Genomic DNA, 23,088 nt, shown 5'->3' with positions numbered 1-23,088 from the left:
TTCCGAACTCACTGCAATACCCGATCAGCGCTGGTCGACGTTGGTCGGTCACGGAGGCTCCAAACAGAAGCGGTCCGCGCCATGCGATCACAGTGAGTCTCAGGATCTGGGCCACCGTACGTGATGAGATGAGACTCGACCGTTTGCCACAGCCACTCGAGCGGCACAGTGACAAAACCGCCGAAAACCGCCGATGACGCCGGACAAACCGCCGACGTCGACCAGCGCCATGCAGTTCCATCAATTTTCCCCGCAAAGAAAACTGCGGAGCGCATGTCAGCTGCCCGCGATAGCGGAGGGATCCTTGGAAAAGCCCCGTCGACGTCAGTTCTAAGTACCTGGTCAGGACCCAGGTGGCAGGCCTCGTTCGTGTCCAATCTGCTAGTACGACTTTCACTGCCATCGACCTTCTGAGAAGCCCCTCAACCACAATGACTGCCACCGACGTCGTCTCGCTGTTGAAGGCAAAGTTCGCAGCCATCGAGAGTGCAATCAACGGCGACCAGGATTTCCAGATCTCCGCGTCCAAGATCTCTTCGCTGGCGTTTGCGGTCGCATCATCCGAACCCAGTGACGCGGTGATCTTTTCAATCCAAAAGGGAGTCGTTCGCGTCCACGAGGGAGCGGCCTCCGACGCCTCTTTTGCACTGTCTGCTCGACCCAAGGACTGGACCTTGTTCTTCACGGAGAAGCCCCCGAGGCCTCATCAGTCATACTGGGGTATCCTGAGGGCCTTTGGAGATCAGGAAGGCGTCGGCATCTCGGGCGACGTGGCCGCATTCGGGCGAAATGCACGCCTGTGGCGGATTGCGCTGGACCGCGCTAGGGATGCTCAGAACGGCATCGAGACCAAGAGCTTCGAGGAGATTCCCTTCGAGGAACTCGACGAACTCGACGAAGAAGACTCGATCGTCGGCCGCTACACCTGGGTCGACCTGCCCGTATGGGGTCGAAGCAAAATCTTCTACGAGACGGCGGGTTCGGGACCGCAGGATTTACTCCTTCTCCACACAGCGGGCGCGGATTCCAGGCAGAATCACAGCTTGATGAATAACAAGCAGTTGCGAGAGAGGTGTACCATGTACGCTTTTGACCTCCCGGGCCACGGGCGATCTCTTCCCGGATCGAAGCAATCGCCTCAGGGCCATGCGAATAGCGAAGAGCCGTACGTGGCGGCCATCGCCCAGATCATCCGTCGCCTGAGGTTGAGGAGTCCCGTTGTCTCGGGTGCTTCGATGGCGGGACACGTCTGCCTCGCCTTGGCCATGCGAGCCAAAGAAATAGGCGTGGGCGGGGTGATTCCACTCGAAGGGTGTGAGCACATTCCCTTTACGCAGCCCAGCTACGAACTGGCAGCGGATCTGAACGAGGCCGTCATCAATCCGGAACGCGTGTGCGGCATGATCGCACCCACGGCCCCGGAATACTACAAGCGCCTGATCTGGTGGATCTACTCGAGCCAAGGTGTCGACATTTTCGCGGGCGATCTCAAGTTCTATTTCCACGGCTGGAACGGGAAGGGCCGTCTGGAGTCCATCGATACGAAAGAGTGCCCGGTGTACATGCTCACGGGCGAGTATGACTACAGTTGCACGGCCGAAATGAGTGCAGAGACCGCCCGCAAGATCCCCGGGGCAAAGTTCGAGGAGATGAAAGGGCTGGGACATTTTCCCGCCACCGAGGATCCGGTCGCGTTCTTGCCTTATTTCACAAAGGCACTGGATTTTGTTGTGGCCGAGCGGAGGAAACACAGACTGAATGGTGTCAATGGCGCCAATGGTCATTGAGAAGCTCATCCCTGTGGGTAGTCTCGGGTTAGGTAGGCATATAGATCTACATAGCTTCACCAAATCTGTGTGTCTATAAATTGAGTGTCGGTCCGAATTCATCCAGTCTCCCGCTGCATAATCAACCTCGGAGATAATGCGATAGATGGGTCTAGGCCACGGCGAAGGCGTAAAGTGAGAGTTGAGTCTGTAATCGCCGCCGCAGCGGCCCCGAGGATTGAAGCCCTAGCACAAATCGCCGAAGTCCCGAGAGGTAACCCTTTGCCAACACTGCCCGGGTGGATGTGGATAGATGAACCTTGCAGTTCAGCCTCTTCGCCATCTGGCCATGGCGGCCTGCCGGACAATTGCTCTCACGTAGCATTCTCACGGCTGGCAGATACAGTACCTCCGGACCCCAGGTCAATCCTGTCCAAGAACGTTGAGATCACCAAATATTTCATAGGTTTTGTCCAAGTTGACATGATCCTCCTGTTTGTCTGAAATTCATTGCGACCGTTCAGCAACGCCGTCACTATCATCAGCATGGCCGCCGTGAGCGAATCTTCGGTAGCATACCCGATACCGAACGATGAGAGTACTCCTACCGTCTCCACTGCTCCTCGACCACGCCACGTCGGGCCCAACATTTTCCCAAACTTCCCAGTCTTTACACGTCTCATTGGATACGCAGCACAGGGCGAAGCTGTTGCCATTGACGATCGTACCTACAACATCAAGGCGTCGTATTCACAGCTGTTGACCGACGTCCTCCATGTGCGGAACGTTCTTTATGGGACATTGAGCGCAGACGTCCTCAACCGGCTCTGGGCCAACGAAGAAGTGTACTTCAATCTGCTCGCCCCGGCCAGCTATGAGTATGCAGTGGCATTCTTGGCCATCCTGGCGATCGGTGGAATCATCGTCCCGCTGTGTAAGACCTCCTACCTTTTTTTCTCTCCCGAGTATCCACCCATCTTCTGACCGAGTTGGACAGCCCCGGCTCTGCCTGAGCAGGAAGCCTTGTACTATGTCAAGACGTCCCGCGCCGTTGTGATGTTGTCGAGCACGAAAAACGCCCGTTCGGGCCGGAACATTGCAAGGGCGGTCTCGTCGACCTTCAATCCGGGATATCAGTCGATCGACATTGCTCCGCTCATCGGCCGGCCGCCCCTCCGTGCGGCGGACATGTTGGTTTCCTGCGACCATTTCCTCGACTACCACGGCGCTGGACTGGTCATTTTCACGTCCGGGACGACAGGGCCTCCCAAAGGCGCGCTTCGACGACGGAGCTTCATAGACGGCCAGGCCACTCGGATCGCGGATCTGTACGCCTTGAACCGCGGAGACCGCGTCATGCATATTCTTCCGGTCCACCACGCAACGGGCATCGGCACAACCTTCTTACCTTTCTTGTTGTCGGGTGCATGTGTCGAGTTTCACTCCAGCGGATTCGATCCGGTCAAGGTGTGGGAGCACTGGCGAGCAAAGCGTCTGACGTACTTCTCGGGAGTGCCGACCATGTATATGAGAATGATGGCCCACTACGAGACCGTGCTCAAGAATCTTCCTCCACACGTCGCCGAGTCGTACATTGCGGGAGCTCGACATTTCCGCCAGCTCCTGTGCGGTACATCGGCACTGCCCCGACCACTGGCCGATAAATGGAAGGCTTTGATGGGCGGACGGCGGATCCTCGAACGATATGGGACCACCGAGTTTAGTGGTGCGTTCACCATCCCGCCCGGTGACAAAGAATGTCCAGATGTAAGTCCAGCTGCTCTACCCGGGTTTTCAACCGAATGATTTTGACTGATCAACCTAGGGGTCTGTTGGCAAGGTCATGGTCGGCACGGACGTCAAGCTTTCAGAGGGAGACCAGGGAGAAATCTTGGTCAAGAGCCCGTTCATGTTCACCAAGTACATCTTCGACCAAGCGGCGACCGAGGCCGCATTTGACAGCGAAGGGTACTATCGCTCCGGCGACATCGCCCGCAGAGGGGGCGATTACTACTTCATCATGGGTCGTGCGTCGGTCGACAGTAAGTTCGGGGAGAAGTTGCTCTCTGTTTGTGCTCTTGGACTGACGCGGTCGAACAGTCTTGAAGTCTGGCGGGTACAAGATCTCGGCCCTCGACGTCGAGCGGGAAATCCTGGGGCTGGACTATGTGTCGGAGGTGATGGTCGTCGGCGTGGAAGATGAAGAGTTTGGGCAAAGAGTGGCGGCGGCCATCGTGCTGAAGCCCGACACAATCGGCTCATTGAGTCTGGATCGGTTGCGACACGAGCTGCGGTCGAAACTGGCTTCGTACAAGAACCCTACGATGCTGAGAGTGGTGCCCGAGCTGCGAAAGACCGTCACGGGGAAAGTGGTCAAGAAGGCTTTGAAGACGGAGCTGTTCCCGCCGAATGGCCATCCGGACGTTCAGATCTGGAGGACGCAGACAAGACCTAGACTCTGAGGGCATGAAAGACTTCCTTAAGAGACTCATAGATACGATCAATAGATTTTGGCTAATGCTGAGGGCCCCCAGGCCCCTCGGCCCCCTATTGCCTTAAAGTATAGGGGAGGAATTTGTAGTATGGGGAAGACCCCAGGACCTCCCGGAGCCCCTAGAGTGACCCCTGAGTCAGAGTCACGTGCCTGTAGTGCTAGTCACATGACACGAGCATGTAATCAGCGAATAGAATCACGGCTTTCGCGATGAGATTTGCACCTGCTCTACTCTGCTCCGCAGGACTAGCCACGTGACGCTCCCCCACCTCTACATCCGCGGCCTGTTCGACTTTGACTTCAACATCAGCCCAAGCAGCGACTCAGCCCTTCATCTCATTGATCTTCTGTCCTGTGAAATACGACCAGATTATCTGCCTCTCCACGGGGATTCTGCCCACGATGCTGGAAAGAACCCCGATGCCTCGAGCCTGTTCTTCATGCCATAAGAGAAAAGTACTGAACCCTCATGTACCTGTCCAAGGACCTTGATGCTAAGTGGAGTATTTAGACTCGTTGCGACCTGCAGTCAGGGATCTTCCCCTGCTCCAGCTGTCGTGCAATCGGGCAGATATGCGTGTAAGTCGTGCACCGCACACAAGACGCTTAACCCTAACCCTCGGAGGTCAATGCTCGAGAGAGATCAACTGTCTGTTCTAATCCGTGCTCAGGCGACACGAGCGAAAGCGCAAACAGCCCATGACGGAGAATACGTCCGCCCCCACTAGCAAACGGATCGAGACAGAGACAGAGACCTCTCGATCCTTGTCGTCAACAGCGGCATCTGCATCGGCGCCTGAATCGAATCTCCGCGTGACGAGTGAACGGGCAAACATTGACCCCACGTCGGTCTCTACCGAACAGTCACAGTCTGGAAGCTACCTAGGCCGAGCAGAATACCTGGTCCCCATCGACGAAGAAGACGCAAAGAAATACGCAAACGACGACCGCGAAGTCATCGCCCCCGAAATCGACCTCAAGCTTCTCGAGGCCCTGCGTGTTTTTGAGCTTCCAACACGATCAATTCGAGACAGTCTGGTGTCCGATTTCATGCAAAGATGTCGGCCTTGGATGCCCATCGTCGACTTGGCAGATCTACAGAAGGTTGGTGGTCGAGAGCCGTCTACCCTTCTTCTCCAATCAGTCTTTGTCGCCGGCAGTCGTGTTTCTATGGCGCCACAGGCCCAGTCGTTTGGCAGCACTTATTATCAACGCGCGAGGACCCTATACTTTTGCCGAATCGAGAAGGATCCGTTGACAATCATCCGAGCCACCTGTATCCTGCAGTGGTGGAACCCTCGGGGCCCAGAACACGTCTCTATGGACGCGAGCAGTTTCTGGCTTCACATGGGCGTGGCACTGGCTCATCAAGTAGGCTTGCATCGCGAGCCGAATCCCAGGAAGGCCGATGCCGGTCTTCGAAGGAGGCTCTGGTGGACGTTGGTTGTAAGATCTAGATCCTTCTCCGACGGTCACTTGCGGTGGACTGACATCTCCAGGCGCGAGACTGCCTGATTGCCATGAGTCATGGACGACCGCGAGCAATCAACGAAGAGGACTCGGATGTTCGACCACTCTCGCTCGAAGACTTTCCGGAACCAGACTTCGATGCCAAACTCTTCATCGAGTACGTCAAGATCTGTTCGATTTTGGGTGCCTTGATTGAGACCGCCGTCCGAGGAACTCAAGGGAAAGCGCGCCGGCTGGAACTGGAAGCCAATCTATCACGATGGATCAGAGAACTCCCGCCCGAGCTTCGAATCTACAATGAGGATGCCGGGGAGCTAGCAGCCTACAATTTCAAGGCAAGGCAACTACACGTGCCCTACTTCACTGTGAGTGCGTGAGATGACGATGGTTTCCTCGTGGCTAACGAAACCCAAGGCTTTGACGATACTCTTCAGATCTCCCAGTCATGGCACCGGGCCACCACCCTCCGCGGCCGCTCTCCTGTCTTCTTCCTTTTCGGCCGGCATCTTTGAAGAGTTTCTCTCTCGTGGAGAGATTCCCCTCCTGGCGCCTGTCTTCACCTTTCACTTGATGGCGGCTGCCATTGCCCAATTGGCCTGCTATCCATACCCTGCCTTGTGGACCAAGGCTCAGCCGGAAGTAGACGTGATTGAGAAATGCCTGGTCGAGATGGCTCGAAGATATCCGACTGCCATAGGTGCGCAGCGCGTGGTCAGCCATCTCTCACGCGCCTTCAAGGAACAAGAAAGGCACGATGGCCCTCTTCACTTGGCCTTCTCGACTGATCAGATCAAATTCTTTCAATGGTTTGGTCGAGAGCTCTGCAACATCTGGGACTTGATATTTCCAAAAGCCGGCGACGACGGCATCTCTGCCATGGACCTCCGACAGAAGGTATACAGCACCCACGAGCAGCCACGGGAGAATTCCAACGGAGCCAACGTCCCCGTGGACGATCCTACCGCGCATACATCTATTATCCTGCAAGACCCCAGTCAGTTCCTCAACGCATTCTCCATGGCACCGACATGGAACAACGAGCACTTCCAAAACGGAGCGATATTCGACTCGCTGTCGCAGATGGGGGACGAGTCGGCTGAACAGGATGGGCTTCACTTGGCTCAACACGATCCCGTTGGTCGGTGGATGATTGGTGATTGGTCAACCAGATTCATGTGACCCCATTTCGAGATGCATTGCAGCCCCCGTATGATCAATGCTGAGCTGTTCAGACTGGTGAGACTGGATTTGTTTGATTCCGTAAGCCCAGATCGGAGCTCCGCAATTCGCCCCAAGATCAGGTCAGACGCGAAAGCACTTGGCGGGATACTCCATGAAATCGCCGCAAGTCGCCGCAATCGCCGTGTCACTTACGAACACGAGCCACTTGCGGGGGATCCAAGGCAAAGACATGACTATCCCCCATGGAGTTTGGACGGAGTTACCATGTCGATCTGGTTAGGGGTGGTTTGGCTTTTTGAAAGACCAAGGTATCATCTACTTGGGAACAACATCAGTCGCATGTGCAGTCCACCAGTCCACCATTGACCACAGCAACCATGACGGCAGATTTAGAGTCGAATGTCAACGGCATTGTCCCAAAGGTGCTGTTCAAAGACATTCCCCATGAGGTATCTTGACCCCGACGGATGCCATCTCGAAAGGACGATATTCTCACGCACGTCACAGTTCAAGGACCCCAGTCTCGTTGACAACAGATGCTACGTCAAGGGGGAATGGGTGCATTCGAGAGATGGCAAGACTTTCTCAGTTTACGGTACAGCACTCACTAGCCTAGAGACGCTCTCGAACAGACCGCTGAGGTTTCACAGATCCCACCGACGACTCTGAAATCTGTCGCGTCCCAGACTTTTCCCTCGACGAGATCAAAGATGCCATCTCCGCCGCGCACGATGCGTTTCAAGTTTACAGAGCCATAGCACCTCGCCAACGCCGCTTCATGCTGCGCAAGTGGGGTGACCTGATCAAAGCTCATCGCTCCGACCTCGCCGCGCTGTGCACGCTCGAACTGGGCAAACCCTTCACCGAGTCCCTGGCGACGGTCGACTACGGGATCGACTTCATCGACTGGTTCGAGTCCGAGTGCGAACGCGTGTACGGCGACTTCATCCCCGCCAACCGCAAGGGCACGCGCATCATCACGACGCGCGAGCCACAGGGCGTCGTCGTGGCCATCACGCCGTGGAACTCCCCGGTGGCCATGATCACGCGCAAGGCCTGCGCAGCCATCGCAGCGGGCAACACGGTGGTGTGCAAGCCCGCGCCCGAGACGCCGTTGTGCGCCATTGCCATGGCCAAGCTCTTCGACCGCGCGGGCTTCCCCAAGGGCACCTTCAACGTGGTGACGTGCGGGCCGGCCCAGATGCAGGCCATTGGCGAGGAGTTCTGCTCGAACCGGCTCGTGGCGCATCTCAGCTTCACGGGCTCGACGGCCGTGGGCAAGTTGCTCAACGTGCAGTGCGCCAAATACATGAAGAAGGTCAGCATGGAGCTCGGGGGCAACGCGCCGTTCATCGTCTTCGAGGACGCCAACCTCGACGACGCCGTCGACGGCATGATCTCGTCCAAGTTCCGTTCCTCGGGCCAGACGTGCATCTGCGCGAACCGCATGTTCGTGCACGAGTCGGTCATCGACGACTTTGCGCGGCGCCTCCAGGCCCGCGTCGCCGACACGGTGCGCGAAGGGCCCGTCTGGGACAAGACGGTCAACTTCGGGCCCCTGTACTCGGGCAAGGCGGTGGAGAAGGTGAAGAGGCACCTCGCCGACGCGACGGGCCGCGGGGCCAAGATCCTGTTGGGCGGCGAGGTGCGTTCGGAGTTCGGGCCCAACCACTTCCCGCCCACCATCGTCACGCACGCCGCCCCGGACATGCTCTTCTGCCACGAGGAGACGTTCGGCCCCGTCGCGGCGCTGATCCCGTTCCGCTCCGAGGAAGAGGTCATCCGCCTCGCCAACGACACGGACGTCGGGCTCGCCGGGTATCTCTACACCAACGACATCGCGCGCCTGTGGCGGGTCGCCGACGCGCTGCAGGTGGGCATGGTGGGCTGTCGGGTGGGATTGATTTCGGCGTGTGAGCAACCGTTCAGCGGCGTCAAGGAGAGCGGCATCGGGGTCGAGGGCTCGATGCATGCCCTGGACGAGTATGTCAACATTAAAAGTATCACCATTGGCGGGTTGTAGAAGGCGAGATCTAGATATAGAATTGATGTGTGGTGGCAGGTGGCCCCCAGTGTGCCCTACCACCTGAGGTTACCCCCGGGTGACAGGGTGCAGTCGCCTACCTGATCCATCTGTAGCTGGGTAGTTGCTCTCTAGACTTGAGATGAATCATACATAGTTGGACTGCCTAGGTAGACAGACACCCAACCAGTGAGTGCCTTTCTAGCATGATGTCTCCATTTCGTGATGCAGTACCGATTAAAAGCCGGCAATCGCCGGTAGACATTTTGTGGTCAAGGTTTTCTTTGGGAAACTCTTGCAAGAAAGACACCCCTTGATTCGGGACAATACACCTTTTGATTCGCGACGACATGAGCAAAGCACCATGACGCAGTCAGTCAGTCTTGTGTGCCCCTTTCTCTCTCTCTCTCTCTCTTCCTCTCTCTCTCTCTCTTCCCCCCTCTCTCTCTTTCACTACACTTCTTGATTCAAAGGATGACCCAGTCAGTCTTGTGTGCCTCTCTCCCTCAGAGCTTTGCCAGGATGGCGCCCCCATCGCCCGACCCCAGCACGATCTCATCCGTCCTGTAGTCCGGGTTGAAGGTCAGCCGGTTCAGCGGATTCAACCGATGCGCGCGATTGAACATGTCTTCGTAGACTTTGCCATCATACCGACCGAGCGAACTGCGGGTGTTAGTCCAGTTGCTTCTACACAGGGTCCATTGCACGAGATATTGCAGATGCAGCGTACCTGTCGAGGAGATAGTCTGGAATGGCCCAAGCGTCGACGAGCCTCACGGCGTGGGGTCGGACCTGTCGCATGAGCTCCAGGATCCTGGTGGGGAGGACGGCCAGGACGTCTGCCGACACGGCGCCGGATCGAAGGAATTCTAAGCCGTCCTGTTGGACGCTGAAGAGGGCGAATAGGCGGTAGAGGAGACGCATGACGGAGGTGGTTTCGGGATCTAGATCTAGATCCCGATCCAACGACCCGAGGCCGTTGTAGAAGTTGGACACGAGGATGGCGTACGATTGAGCTGGGAAGGTCAGGTCAGCATTGACTTTATTTCCCCCCCCCCCCCCTTGACGTAGCAAACGAATAGGATGTCACATGTCACATACCTTGGGAGAGTCGATGCATTTGGATGAGCAGGTCGTTCCACGGCTTCTTCAGTTCTTCTCGGGCGTGATAGAGCTCAAACGTCTGGAGAATCCGTTAGCATCCGGGCGAATGTTCAAACGAGTCGTGCCCGGATAGAGATGGTGATACGTACCAAGAAAGCAGTGCGCCGGTCAAATGCGCGGACAATGGCCTCGTCGTCTCCCAAGATGTCGAAGAATTCGGGGGCGGCCCTGTCCTTTGCATCGCGGAAATGTCGTCGCAGCGTGGCTTCGATCCCGGTACTACTGGCCTGTTGTTTTGGGCCGGCCGCGACGGCCGATTTGGCCGCCTTGAGAAGATACTTGGCCACCTGCTGGGTGATCATCCAATTGTCTCCCTCGACGGTGGGCTTGGACAGGTAGTCGTCGTTCAATTGCTTCAACCCGGAGTATCCGCCGTAGCCGTGGCCACCCAATGCCCGTCGACACGTCTCGATGCCGTTCGCGGCCAAATCGGTGCAGAGACTCTTCAGGCCCGAGGACATGCTGTGCAATTCGGCCAACCGGGCGAAGTTGCCTTCTGCAACCTCTTGTCTCGTGGACGTGAAAACTTCCTTCATCTTCTTGCCCGAGAAGTGGAACGCAAAGGTGGTGGCGAGAAGAGGGAAGATGCGGATCTGAACGGTCGAATAGTCCAGGACAGAACGTTCACAACCCCTTGTGCCGGGAAGATCGTCGTCGTCCTTGAATTGGCGTCGGACGCAAGTGTAGCGCACCGCGACCGTGACCGCTCGTGCAAGGACTAAACGTGCATGCATGACGATTCTTGAGCGAGCCTGGAGAGGTGCGTCAGCGACGGAAACATGGACAGGTAGGTATTGAAACAAACACACCTCGGTGAGCGAACCGTAGACGACACCCGGATTCTTGGGCTTGCTGTAGACCCCCGTTTCGGGATCCAAGGTCGCATATCGACAGAGCATGGCACTGTGGGGGATTCTGCAAAAGATGCTGGGTCAGAAAAACCGAGAGTTCGAAAGACAAGAGGGGCATCTGACCTGAAGTGATCGAATAGCATGTAAGCATTGTCCATGGGTGCATAGCCATACTTTGGGCCTATATCACCGATGACAATTCCTTCGAAGGGTTGATGGGTTTTCATGTCCCGAACTTGGACGATGAACGGCTGGACGCCGACCTTACGATACTCTGGAGAGCCCGACGTGGTCCTTCCTGTCGGTAGCATGAGCTGTGCGACGACGATGGCATGGTTTGCGGTCCTGCCCAGGCTCCCGTTCCACCACTTGCTGGCTGTCAACGTCGGGCTGTGCAGGATAAATTCTTTGGTTCGAGGGTCCCATCGTGCTTCCGTCTCGATTCCCCGAACGTTGCTTCCGTGGCCCATTTCGGTCTGGGCGTACGCACCAATAATCTCCCATCGGCCATGACGAGGGAGCCAGTAAGCTTGTTGCGCGTCACTGGCTTGCTCGCGGAGGGTCTGCCGAAACATGGTGGTGTGGAGGGTGTAAGGAGAGACATCGTCGACCAGATATTTCACAATCTCATACGTGTCGTCGGTCCATTTGTGTTGATCGGCCAGTCGACGGAGCTTCTTGGCTCGCGCAAGACCCAGCATGTACCGTTCGGGCCGCGAGAGATTTGCCTGTGCGGCCTTGGAGAAGAGTTTGTCGTCGGTCAAGATGGACAGGGCCTGTTCTTGGGCTTGGAGGAAGTCGGGTCCTAGGAGAAATGTCGATAGTGACTTGACATCAATCTTTGACCCTGCCCGTTCTTGACTCAGCGTGTCTGGACCACTGGGGTCGGCAGGCTTCAGCCTGTCTGTGAAATCATATCCCATGGCGGTGCACCAGCAATTTGGAAAGTCTCAGATCTTAGAGTAGATGTTCTACTTCCACCCTCGATGTCGATTGACATCGGGCGTGCGCAGAGCGAGGCATTGGTGTCATCCTTACATATGGGGCTTGTGGTGAGGCTTTCAGACTGCCAAACGGACTCGGGCAAACGATCTGTACTTTGGCCGAGAGTGGGCCGGGAGAGCCAGAGCCACACCAGTTCCATCAGACCATCTACTCACCTGAATGTCGATGAGGAGAAGCACGGAACAGGAGATGGGCAAAGGTGTGGTGTGGCATGGCGTAAGTTACGGCGATTCGTCGTACCCTGCAGTTGGCGTCGACCGGCGATTTTTACGCCGCGGCGAAAATCGTGGGAAGGGCGGCGCCTCATGGACGATTCTCACCAGGCTCAGTCTCGGCCCACTGCTAAGGTGAGTAGCTGTGCTGGACGACTAGTATGGGCAAACCCCAGATTCTGTGGTGGCCGGGCTCTGACGGTATGTTGTCGGATTCTCTCGGTGAGGAAAAGCCGTTGGCTCGTTCATAGTAAATCTTCACATCTTCACGGGTGCCGTTTCGACAAAACAACCAGATGCAGACACCATGGCTCAGGAGACACACTACAAACATCTCACAATCACCCAGCATGGCACCGCGAACAATATCTATGTCATCACGCTACGGAGGGCGCCCGAGAATAGATTGAATGTCGACTTTGCTCAGGAACTCATCCACGCATACCATTCCATCCATCGAGCTCTGGGTCAGAACTCCGAGGGTGCCGTGATTCTGCGCGGGAGCGATGAGAAGTTCTTCTGCACGGTTAGCCAATAGCTCTGCGAGATTCAAACGCTGATGCTCATGCACGTGGTAGGGTTTGGATTTGGACGAGCGAGGGAAGAACAGTTTTGCCTCGAGCGACGGCTTCTACCCAGTACGTGGATCCTTGTACCACACGGTCGAGGTACGGTATTGGCGCTGACGAGAGGTTCCATAGCTCCTGGCCACGATTCTCGACTTCCCCTTCCCGACCATAGCCCTCATCACCGGCCACGTCTTCGGCGGCGCCTGTCTGCTCACCCTTGCCCACGACTACCGCGTCATGAACTCTCGTCGCGGCTTCTGGCAGATGCCGCCCGTCAATATCGGGCTCCACCACGACGGCATGGGGTCGCTCCTGCGGCTCAAGATCGCCTCCTCGCAGGTCAGACGGAAGATCCTGCTGGAAGCGCACAAGTATACAGCCAAAACAGCGCTCGAGGACGGAATCGTGGATTACGCGGCAGAGCCAGGGGAGATGTTTGAGGCGGCGCTGGCGTTGGCGGAGAAGTGGAAGGCGAAAGCGAGGACGGGGGTGTATGGCTTGTTGAGGGATGAACTGTTTGGGGAGGCGAGTCGAGCGTACAGGAATCTGGCTTATGTGCACAGCCGCGAAACGGCAAGGGAGCCCAAGGTCAAGCTGTGAGCCTTTCCGACATAAGAAATCATGGGGGAAATAATGGTGAATCGCGCGTGACGTCCGAGCAGCTTTGACTCGCTGATCATCTTGAGCCGCTGAGGCAGTTGCCAGAAGGGACCCCCACAAGCGGCGTGCTGCCAATACTACCGACATCTCGCACGAGGGTCGGAGAAGATCTGGCGGGAGAGTCTCCTCGGTTCATCTACCAACCCTAAAGAAGCAAGGATCTCCCTTAGGAATGAGACAGTTGCTCGGGGAGACGAGTAGAGTGTATAGGAATCTACCACCTTCCTCTAGTTAGGCATAGTAAGCTGCTTGTCCTACAGTGGCAGCCCCTGGAGCCAAACAGAATGATCACATCATATGTAAATCAATCATGCGGACATAGACTTTCTCATTGACTGGTGATATAAGCAAGCTGTCTATAATGGGAACAGCCATTCGAGCGTGCACAAATACATAGCCCACCCAACACTGTTGCGCTGCGTCCGAGCTGACAACAACAGCCCTTTCTCTACAGCGTATACCTGAAGAGAGGGGATGCATCACCCATCTCCCACAATTCTTCCTCGGTATATTTTTCGTGAATCTCATCGACATCCATCGCATCTCTTTGCGCATTGATCCGCTGAAGTGCAACGCGCAGAAAGAAGGCCGCTGTTGCCGCCCCTAACAGGACACCCATTGACAGCCCAAATCCGAGCCAATAGTTGGGTTTCTGCTTTTCGAGATAGATGTTTGTACCGACTAATATGTCATTAGTTGTGTGTTGGGAGGTCTTCCTACATGAGAAACTTACCTGCGCCACCGAGATTTCCCACGCTGATTTGCAGAGCCATACCGACAGCACGTTTCGACGGGCCTGCCAGATTGTTCCCTGCAGCCAATCGTCAGTTTGGAGCACACAGCATGGTATATCGATGACCGACTCACCAGTCCAGGAGACAACTCCCGTAATCGTGGTGTACAGCCCGAGTGAGATGATGAACAAACAACCATACACGGCTCCTGGGTATTTCTCCTTGGGAATTGTCATGATGATGACGAAACCTAACGCGCCGAAGATCTGAGGGCCAATAATGAACGGTGATCTGGTTCGGTACTTGTCGGAAAAGTATGCCGCAGTGACCGTTCCTGTCAATGCGACCACGTAGACCGGAATGGTGAGGAGTTGCTGAAGCACATCAAGTCAGTACATATTGTGAAGGTACCTTGGTTGGGAGGAGTGTGAGTGACTTACTGCATTGGCAGCAGAGTAGCCCAAGCCTTTGATGACCACAGGAAGGGTATAGATGAACCTGGCTCGCAGTTAGTGTGAAGCACCCATCAGAGTAGTGTTGGTCTTGTATACCCGTAGATTGGAATAGCGTTGCCCCAGTAAACAAGGATTGAAACCCACACCTTCCAGTCCTGCACAGCGGCCCAGAAGTATTTCCACTTGAAGCGTTCGGCGCTTTGTGATTCGGTCCCCCCGCGGCCATTCTCGACTTGAATGGTGTACATGAGCCAATCCGCCTCATCGCGAGAGAGGAATTTGGCCGTGGAAGGATCATCCACCAAAATGAAGGGGCCTAACACGGCAAAGAGGACGGTTAAAAGACCCTCAAGGATGAAAATCCTATACGAAGGTTAGTCGGCATGCTTTCCACCACGGCAGAGACAGGTCTCTCACCATCTCCAACCAGCAAAGTTGGCGACGCCGTCCATTTTCTCAATGGCGTAAGCAAGAAGACCGGAAAATGCGCCCGACAATGCTCCAGCTCCGTAGAAGTATCCGATGCGCAGTTGCACCTCATGGCGAGGGTACCAACAGGTCAGGACGTATGTCGCCGCAGGGAAAAATCCTGCTTCACAAACTCCCAGGAATACGCGTGCCACAACCAGGCCCTTATAGTCCTGCACGAGGCCCATGAGTCTGCCACCAATGTAAGTCCAACGAAACCATCTTGGAGATTGTACTCACGTCATGACCGTGCCCCACGCAAGCATGATCAAAGGTATCCAGATCCGTGGGCGCAAGAGCTTCAACATGAGATTGCTGGGGACCTCGAACAGCGCATAAGGTATGAAGAACATGGTTGCCGCGCTGGGAGCATCATTGATTCAGTATCCATGTCTTGAGCGTGATCAGCAAGACGAAGGACTCACATGTTGTACTGGTTTCCGGTGAGGTGGAGATCAGCCGACATGCCAGCCACGTTCGCATTGCCCACTGAGAATAACACGAGTTAGCCAAGTGCTTGCTTTGTTTGCAAAAAGGATGACCAGCGGTTTGACCAACAGTTTCCACGATCCAGAAATGACATGAGATACATGGCCGACAAGACTGGAATCAGGCGCATGTCGATGCGGCGGAGAATGCGTTTGGTTTCAGCCTCATCATAGCGAACGGCTGGTGCACCAGCAGCCTCTGCCTTGCCCGGAGACGGGGCATTCTCGACTACAAGCTGTTCCACGGCTTTCTCTTCCATGTTTCACCGATGTAGCTGAACACAATTCTTTCTGGGAATTGTCGGGGAGGTGCAGCAGCAAGATGGAGGGACAGGATGAAGGCTGAGAGAAAGGTGACCTGGGAGGTGAGAATCCGGCGGAAGCGAGGCTTTCTAATCTTATGGACATCCCATTTAGATATGAACGCTTGCAAACTACAGTCCCCGCCCTTTACCGTCTTCCTGGAGCAGTGTGCTACCGTGCTAAACCTCAGCCACCAGAGTAAGTTCCACGGCGATTTTGCCAAACTTTAGGAGATATCCGGCGATATTACGCCTTTCTGTGGACTGGTTCCCCCGCCTGAATGACTCCGGTCAAGCGGGGAGTCTGTGGAGATCGTGGAGCGTCCAGCAAATTGACGAGAGCACGCCATCTCCCCCGGCCACGTGCGAAGATGGGTCCGGTTCGTCGAGCGATGGGATGGCGATTTCGGCGAAAATAGACTCTCGTGTCTGGCGGCACCGTGAGTCCCCAAAGGAAATGCGGCAACAACGCGGAAAAGAAGGCTGCGACATCGGGCGAACACGAAGCATGAAGCGGAAATGCCTGACCAAGTCTGCGGAACGACAATTGACTGTCGATTTTACATCAAGTCTTGGTCCTGGCGGCGAAACTATGTAGCTTCAACAGGCTTCTGTGAGCATACCGTGAAATCGTGCTACAGATTCTCAACCTAGGAATCGTCTTCACATCTGACCCTGACCTCGACATGGCGACCATGCGTGCCGTGGTCTTCAAAGGGCCCTATGACGTGGTTGTGGAGGACAGACCTACTCCGAAGATCCAGGATCCAGGTGATATCATTGTCAAGGTTGAATACGCTGGTCTGTGTGGAACGTAAGTCAATCTCCTGTGTCTTCCTCTATCCCAATAGAAGTTACACTTCGAGGCGGAAGCGGACAAACTACATTGAGCCGTCGATTGCTAAAACGAGGGCCAGCGAACTACACATGTACCGGGGTCACCAGAAAACCGCGCCGGGTTTCATTCTCGGCCACGAATTTACCGGAACTGTGGTCGAGCTTGGAGCAGATGTGAGAGGTTTCAAAAAAGGGGATAAAATAACATGTCCTTTCTCGTTGACGTGGTAAGCATGCGCAATTACCAATCTACCTACTTGGGCGCTTTCGTGACGCTCAGTCCTGTCTAGTGGCGAGTGCTTTTACTGCGAGAGAGAATTGTCATCGCGATGTGTCAAGGCAGCTTTAACTGGCACGGTTGCCCTTGACGGTGCTCAGGCCGAATATGTAAGTCAGTTCAAGGCGTCAATCGTATGAGTCTCACTGCTAAATGAAACATGACAATCGTAGATCCGGATTCCCCTCGCAGATTCGACTGCTGTGCTTGCACCGCCACAGATAGATTCCAAGGCCCTCATTATGATGGCAGACATCTTTCCAACGGGATATTTTGCAGCTTCGAACGGATTCAGGCTGTTGACTGAGCTTGAAAGACCTGACACAACAGTGGTTGTGGTAGGTTGTGGACCCGTGGGTAAGTTCTAGCGTATCCATCCTCGCCAGAGTCTCCTGACCGTTTGCAAATTAGGCCTCTGCGCCCTCGTGTCGGCGAGCAAGTGGAAGCCAAAGAACATCATCGCCGTTGATTCTGTCCCTTCAAGATTGGAACAGGCTCGGGCTCTGGGAGCTGAGCCGTGGAATTTCCAGACCGACTTACAGGGCCTGAAGGCACGAGTCGCGGAATTGACCGATGGTCGAGGAGCAGACGTCGCACTGGAACTCGTGGGCTTGAGCCCTGCCTTGCGCCTGGCCTTTGATCTGATTCGACCCTGGGGCGTACTCAGCAGCGTCGGTGTACACAATGGAGAGGTGAGCCAGTTCCTGAGTAGTCGGCTTTGCAGTTCCCGCACTGACATGAAAACGGCAGGTTCCGTGGACAGCGAACGAAGCCTATCACAAGAACCTGCGACTACAAACAGGTCGATGTCCTGTCAGAGCTGTCTTCTTGGAAGCATTGGACTTGTTGAAGGACAAGCAGGACCAACTTGGGTACGTGGTGACATTCTGATGTGTTCTTGTCCATGCGGCTGACAGAGACTGCAGTTTTATGACGGACCATATTGTAGGAATTGAAGATGCAGTCGAGGCATACAAGCAGTTCAACGAGGCAAAGGTGCAAAAGGTTATCTTCAGACTATGAGATCGCCGAACCCAGAGAGTGTGAAGTACCTAGAGAGAAGATCAGTCGAGAAGGCCAGAAAGCCAGGAGAGACAAGTTGAGCAGAGGGATATCGGACCTCTTCATTCGTCGCCCGGGCTCTTCCATGGCTCATGCAAAGCCCGCACTCTTGTGTCTGCCTACTGGATGATCCCAAGGATCTAAATAGGCCAACCCGGGTACGACTACCCTGTGTCGAATCCACCAGAGGGCTGCAGCCCGAGCTGGTGTCTATCCCTGACGGCTCCACTTTTGCTGAGATGAGGCATGTTGCGAAAGGGTATCCGATGGGGGGGGATAGATTTACACTGTAAGAAAAGACTGTTATTCCAGTTAAATGTCTGGCAAACATCCCACAGATAAAATCCTTTAACCGGCACCTCTCAGCTGCCACTTGACTATTCCTTCTACCAACGTTATGATGAATCCCTATGCTTCGCTTTTCGCTCTGTCCTGCTCTGTCCTGGCCAACTCGGAATTGGGTTTGAGGGTGTGAGGCTAGGTTCACAACACAACACATTGCATCATATTACATATGTATTTTCATTCTGACTATCGCGATATAAACAGTCGATTTGATTTGGGTATTGATCGGTTTTGATGATAAAGTACCTTTTGGTCGTCCCGCGGGGTTGAGAAATCAATCGTTCGTGTCGCACGTCACATCCCATCACCTACCACACTACCACACATCAGCCCATGATCTCCGTACGTTGGTCTCACTGTCACGATGCTTGCTCTCTCCGTCCCTATCTCTGTCCCTGTACCCTTTCCTGCCCCGGTTTCCGTCCCGCCGGCATCTGTGGCATCCAGACCTTACTTATACAACCCGTGGCATTCCCCTCCAACCAGTCCCAGTGGACTTCCACCCTAGGAGGAAAGGACCTCGAGCTCGTCAACCACAGGCGCGGACAACGCAATATCCTATTGGCTTGACCTCTCCCACAGGCTCTTCGCACGTGCGCACGCGTCCTCCAAGGCGAAAATATCGGCGCGGCTGGCCTCGAAAATACCGGTCTCGTCGGCGCTTCCTCCCTCTTGACCTCCTCCAAGGCCACGCGTCTCGGCTTGAACGTGCTGCAAGACGTCGACCAGAAACGTGGACGATCTGTTCAACGATTCCACATGTCTCAGCATTCGAGACTTCAGAGCCGGCACGCCCATGCTAGGCGCGCTAGAGAGGTAAGGCAGAACGATGCAGATGAGGTTCAACGTGGAAATGTAAAACGGGATAGAGAGGAGGAACTCGGAAAGGGATTCTTCGGCATCGTTGTCTGTAGCTTCGGCCTCATCGGGTCGCGGAGAGGTTGAGCTGGAGCTGATAGGCAGTTCGGGCAGATCGCGAGGGAAAAGAAGATCGAGAAGGGTGGGAGTGCCCTCGTGCTTGGCTTGGTCACCCTCGCTCGATTCCAGCGATTCTGGCATGAGAAGCACTTGAATGGGATCAAGTGCTCCGATGACGATGGGTGCGCTTGCCTCCCCGCTTGTGTTGGCTTTGACGGCCATCCATGCGGCGATTTCGTCCTTTAGCCAATCTACGCCGATGGCCTTCAGCTGTCCCAACTGCTGCGGCGGCGCAAGAGGGATCGGGTGCGGAACCAGCGCGGATGTGCTCCTGGTCAGGCCTGTTTCCTCCACAATTTCCGGCTCTGGTGGCTGCTGCGCGCCTATCTCTTCGTCCTCGATTTCGGCCCAATTTGTGCTTAGCGTGGCCCCCTCTAATGTCTGGGTGATGACTCTGAGCCGAACGGAGGGGTCCGGGTACGCATGGAGCAACTTGCCGGCGATGTAGTGGGCGGAGTCGCGGAGGGCAGGGTATGGGGTTATGGTGAACAGCTGGGTGAGCGTACTTAGGAGGAGGAGGAATTTTGCCGGTGAAGGCTGAGGCGTCGTGGGCGCAGCCGCCACTGCCAATGTTTGCTTGTACAGAAGAGAGAGGAGGGCGTCTTGGAGGGCTGGCAAAGGGATGGACGGCGTAGCGCTCAGGGGAAACGAGCGCGCGACCAGCTTGGTGAGCTCAGTTGTCGTGAGAAGCGTTGTGGTATCCGAGGGGCCCAGGAAGGAATGGTATGCCCGTAGGTAGATAACACCGGCTCGGGGGAATGGTATCTGTGACGGAGACGTTGGGTATTCTGATGGTTCCTTTTCATGGTACGGATTTTCGGATTCATCTTCCTCGTCTTCATCCAACAGTTTTCTGATTTCATGACTTGTGTCGAGTTGTAAGTCCTTGCTGATTGAGTAGAAGCGGGCCAACAGACCGTCTCTCGCGGCAAGTTCCGGTGTCTGCTTCCACTGCTCGGTCTCTGTTGATCTTCCAGGCACAACCCTCGTGGGCTCGAGGTGTTCCCGCAGTCGAGCCGTCCATGACATCGAAGGGTACTCATCAGTGCTGAGCGAGGACAAATATTCGTCCAAAACCTCAAGCAGAACAGCATCAAGCAGTCGGAAGATAATAGCGTTTTCAGCATCAGAGGGAATATTGACACCAGTGTTTTCCTCTTCAGCCTTTGCCTCTGGATCTGGCAGGCTAGCTCCGGTCGTGCTCGCTGGTTGCGTATCACCTTGGGTGCCGGGACGCGGCGGTAGTGGAGGTCGCTTCTTGCCGGCTAAGTTCTCAAGCATGCTCAGAAAGGCGGCGGTAGTCGCCTGTGTGATAGGAAGTTGGCGGTAGGCGCCCAGAGCCGCAGGGAGGGACGTCGCGAGGAAGCGGGTCGGGTATTGCGTTTTGATCCTAGGGTGAAGGTGGCTTAGCATGTTGAAAAGTGCTTGCAACTGCAGAGTTTTGAGTGAGGATTCCTGTAACGGGCCTGTCGGGTCGCTGCCTCCAGGAAATTTCTCTGCATCCGGCATTCCCTCAAGGGTCATGCCTCCCAGATGTACACGAGGCGCTTCTCCTGGGAAAGTCGGGAGTTCACTTTGTTCGTCGCCGTCTTCAGAGTCGACCTTGTCGGCTTGATCACCCAACTTCTCCAGCTCTTCCGCAACCCGGACAACAACCTCCCTGGGGTTGCCCCTACGAGCCACTATCTCCAAGCATCGAGCGGCTTCTGCAGTGTTCTCGTTCAGCATGGGTAGGATAAGCTTCGGCAAATCCCAGCCAATCTCCTCGGCGAGTTTACCGTCATCGTCGCTGAGGAGACGATTTAACGTAGGGAGATTCTGTGGCGTTAGCTGATACTCCAGCAATGTCAGGTAGGTCATATAGTCAGTCGCTGGCGGCAGGGTAGCGATCATGGGGTCCTCGCCGGCCTGAGAAGCCATGATGCTGCCGATGTCCTTCAAACTCCAATGAGGGGAAGCTGAGAACGGGTTAACCGTGAGGTGCCGACTATGGGTGTAGCAGCGATGCTGATGCAGAAAAGAGGCAGTCAAACCAGGCGAGACCAGTCACGAAGATATTTAGACAAACACCTGTTTCATCTCTACCTTTATTGTTGTGGAACTGGTCGATGCCGTTGTTCATCTGAAGTTCAATTGAAGTTGGGAGATACTGATGGTCATTTGATTTCTTGGCAGGCTTGATCTCGATTGGAATGCTTGGAGTAGATCTCCTCGATCTCTCACATTGTTCTCACTTGTGCCTTTGCATTTCATCACCGACACGCTGCGCTCAGGATGCAGTTGAAAGTCGCCCCTAGGCTAGCTACAGTACCTTGCAGAAATTCGTGCTCATCTGGAACTCTGGATATGCGGACGACTTCGACCCAGTGTCCACGAGTCCGCACCAAGGCTGAGGTTTAGAGTGCACGTACTCCGTACTCGTAACTGAGTTAAAATTCATGCGGCTCGAGGTCGCGTGCCACCCTCTCCTTATGACTCCTGCGTCCCTGTGAGAAACCCACCGCAAACAAATATGCATGCGTCATGATATCTCCTTCGGCCCAGCTAACAGCGTGGTGGCTTCAATATTGGGGACCCATTTCAATGCTTCAGTACCAAGTAAACACCGGTTGCTGACATCGTAGCACCTCAGTAGTGTGTCTGTGTGGGCACCCTCAATCATGCTCTTCCTTGCGTGCTGCAGGGCCTGAAAGAGGCCTATCATGACACGTTATGTCTGAGACACGGAAATATGAACCTCGAGCTGGGAAGTTTCCCTCTTGGACTTGGAAAACTCTCCGAGCGGCTGAGATAAATTCTCCTCAGTTCCGCCATCCTCGACGCTAACCTTTGGGCCTCACCTCGACTGGAGATGTCTCAAAGGAAGGGCCGACTCGCCGACTAGCACTAACCACCGCCCGACATGGGTTTTGATTGCCACGTGCGTCTTCCCCCGGGAGTATCGAAATGAGGCTTGGGCGGCGTAACGCTAAGGAGAATATTGAACTTCTAGCGTGAGCAACTCCCGGTGCCACGCCGCCACCCAACTGGGAAATCTGCTCTCTGTTCCATGCGAGGGACGCGGAATGGAGAGTGCTCCAATCTTGCACCACGCGTGGTAGGGATCTCACGGTCACGGATCGGGCAGTGCTCTAATACTAGATTTGCTTCCAGAAAACTCGTGACGAAAATGGTGCACGACCAGCAGGGCGCTCGAAAGTTGACATTGGATGACCCTGAAGGGCGCATTCGAGCCGATCAAGATGCGTCCCTCTCAGAAGGTGCGAGACAATAATCTCAGGCTCTGCACGCAAGCACGTGTGTATTCAAAATTCTCATAGACATACATGCCTCAGCATGTGCGATTGAGCAGTCGCGGTGAAGATTTGACGATGCGAGCAACAGCCACAGTGGCGGATCGACCCTCGTGCTCGCTTGCCTTGTTACCGATGTTGCTCTGGGCGCGGTTCAAACCTGTCTCTGAGATTCCCTTCTACAATGTACTGCTAGTACTCCGTGTTCGTCCACAGTACGGAGTACGGAGTAAACCTGTAGAGGAACAATAGTGCGTTCAGGACGGCAGCTTCCCGGGGCCTTGACTATCGAACACAAACGAGATCACGGTCATCTGGAATGGGTCTGAATCAGCACTGGAGTATCAAGTCTGCCTGCTAGAGGTGCCGGGTTACTGCATCTCCCTCGCCAATATGGGGGACACATTATTTTCCAACAGACTGGCGGGTATCAGAGACAAGACTTGGGCGAGT

At 55.2% G+C, this 23,088-nt stretch overlaps 9 protein-coding genes across 9 annotated transcripts; 6 read left to right on the top strand and 3 right to left on the bottom strand.

The window, feature by feature from the left end:
* Positions 1-431: 431 nt before the first annotated feature.
* Positions 432-1,787, top strand: G647_07156 (uncharacterized protein; the record flags this gene model as incomplete). The annotated part of the gene is made up of 1 exon (XM_008731473.1): positions 432-1,787. One exon carries the CDS (start codon positions 432-434, stop codon positions 1,785-1,787), a length of 1,356 nt encoding a protein of 451 aa, XP_008729695.1.
* A 525-nt stretch (positions 1,788-2,312) lies between these two features.
* G647_07155 (uncharacterized protein) lies at positions 2,313-4,228 on the top strand (the record flags this gene model as incomplete). Its single annotated transcript, XM_008731472.1, has 4 exons — positions 2,313-2,700; positions 2,764-3,533; positions 3,592-3,808; positions 3,867-4,228. 4 exons carry the CDS (start codon positions 2,313-2,315, stop codon positions 4,226-4,228), a joined length of 1,737 nt encoding a protein of 578 aa, XP_008729694.1.
* Positions 4,229-4,959: 731 nt separating this feature from the next.
* G647_07154 (uncharacterized protein) lies at positions 4,960-6,909 on the top strand (the record flags this gene model as incomplete). Its single annotated transcript, XM_008731471.1, has 3 exons — positions 4,960-5,706; positions 5,760-6,095; positions 6,145-6,909. The coding sequence occupies 3 exons, from the start codon at positions 4,960-4,962 to the stop codon at positions 6,907-6,909; spliced, it is 1,848 nt and encodes a 615-aa protein (XP_008729693.1).
* Positions 6,910-7,356: 447 nt separating this feature from the next.
* G647_07153 (uncharacterized protein) lies at positions 7,357-8,935 on the top strand (the record flags this gene model as incomplete). Its single annotated transcript, XM_008731470.1, has 2 exons — positions 7,357-7,507; positions 7,563-8,935. The coding sequence occupies 2 exons, from the start codon at positions 7,357-7,359 to the stop codon at positions 8,933-8,935; spliced, it is 1,524 nt and encodes a 507-aa protein (XP_008729692.1).
* A 506-nt stretch (positions 8,936-9,441) lies between these two features.
* Positions 9,442-11,873, bottom strand: G647_07152 (uncharacterized protein; the record flags this gene model as incomplete). Its single annotated transcript, XM_008731469.1, has 6 exons — positions 9,442-9,598; positions 9,666-9,951; positions 10,037-10,118; positions 10,189-10,851; positions 10,909-11,014; positions 11,074-11,873. 6 exons carry the CDS (start codon positions 11,871-11,873, stop codon positions 9,442-9,444), a joined length of 2,094 nt encoding a protein of 697 aa, XP_008729691.1.
* Positions 11,874-12,474: 601 nt separating this feature from the next.
* G647_07151 (uncharacterized protein) lies at positions 12,475-13,336 on the top strand (the record flags this gene model as incomplete). The annotated part of the gene is made up of 3 exons (XM_008731468.1): positions 12,475-12,693; positions 12,746-12,805; positions 12,869-13,336. The coding sequence occupies 3 exons, from the start codon at positions 12,475-12,477 to the stop codon at positions 13,334-13,336; spliced, it is 747 nt and encodes a 248-aa protein (XP_008729690.1).
* A 508-nt stretch (positions 13,337-13,844) lies between these two features.
* Positions 13,845-15,801, bottom strand: G647_07150 (uncharacterized protein; the record flags this gene model as incomplete). The annotated part of the gene is made up of 9 exons (XM_008731467.1): positions 13,845-14,077; positions 14,130-14,207; positions 14,264-14,504; positions 14,571-14,628; positions 14,682-14,948; positions 15,003-15,245; positions 15,294-15,416; positions 15,479-15,542; positions 15,612-15,801. The coding sequence occupies 9 exons, from the start codon at positions 15,799-15,801 to the stop codon at positions 13,845-13,847; spliced, it is 1,497 nt and encodes a 498-aa protein (XP_008729689.1).
* A 728-nt stretch (positions 15,802-16,529) lies between these two features.
* Positions 16,530-17,980, top strand: G647_07149 (uncharacterized protein; the record flags this gene model as incomplete). The annotated part of the gene is made up of 7 exons (XM_008731466.1): positions 16,530-16,657; positions 16,761-16,907; positions 16,971-17,067; positions 17,131-17,314; positions 17,369-17,649; positions 17,708-17,829; positions 17,884-17,980. The coding sequence occupies 7 exons, from the start codon at positions 16,530-16,532 to the stop codon at positions 17,978-17,980; spliced, it is 1,056 nt and encodes a 351-aa protein (XP_008729688.1).
* A 942-nt stretch (positions 17,981-18,922) lies between these two features.
* On the bottom strand, positions 18,923-21,262 carry G647_07148 (uncharacterized protein; the record flags this gene model as incomplete). Its single annotated transcript, XM_008731465.1, has 1 exon — positions 18,923-21,262. The coding sequence occupies one exon, from the start codon at positions 21,260-21,262 to the stop codon at positions 18,923-18,925; it is 2,340 nt and encodes a 779-aa protein (XP_008729687.1).
* Positions 21,263-23,088: the final 1,826 nt, after the last annotated feature.

This window comes from Cladophialophora carrionii, assembly GCF_000365165.1.
Source record: "Cladophialophora carrionii CBS 160.54 unplaced genomic scaffold supercont1.6, whole genome shotgun sequence".
Taxonomy (NCBI): domain Eukaryota; kingdom Fungi; phylum Ascomycota; class Eurotiomycetes; order Chaetothyriales; family Herpotrichiellaceae; genus Cladophialophora; species Cladophialophora carrionii.
This window is presented reverse-complemented; position numbering and strand designations above follow the sequence as displayed.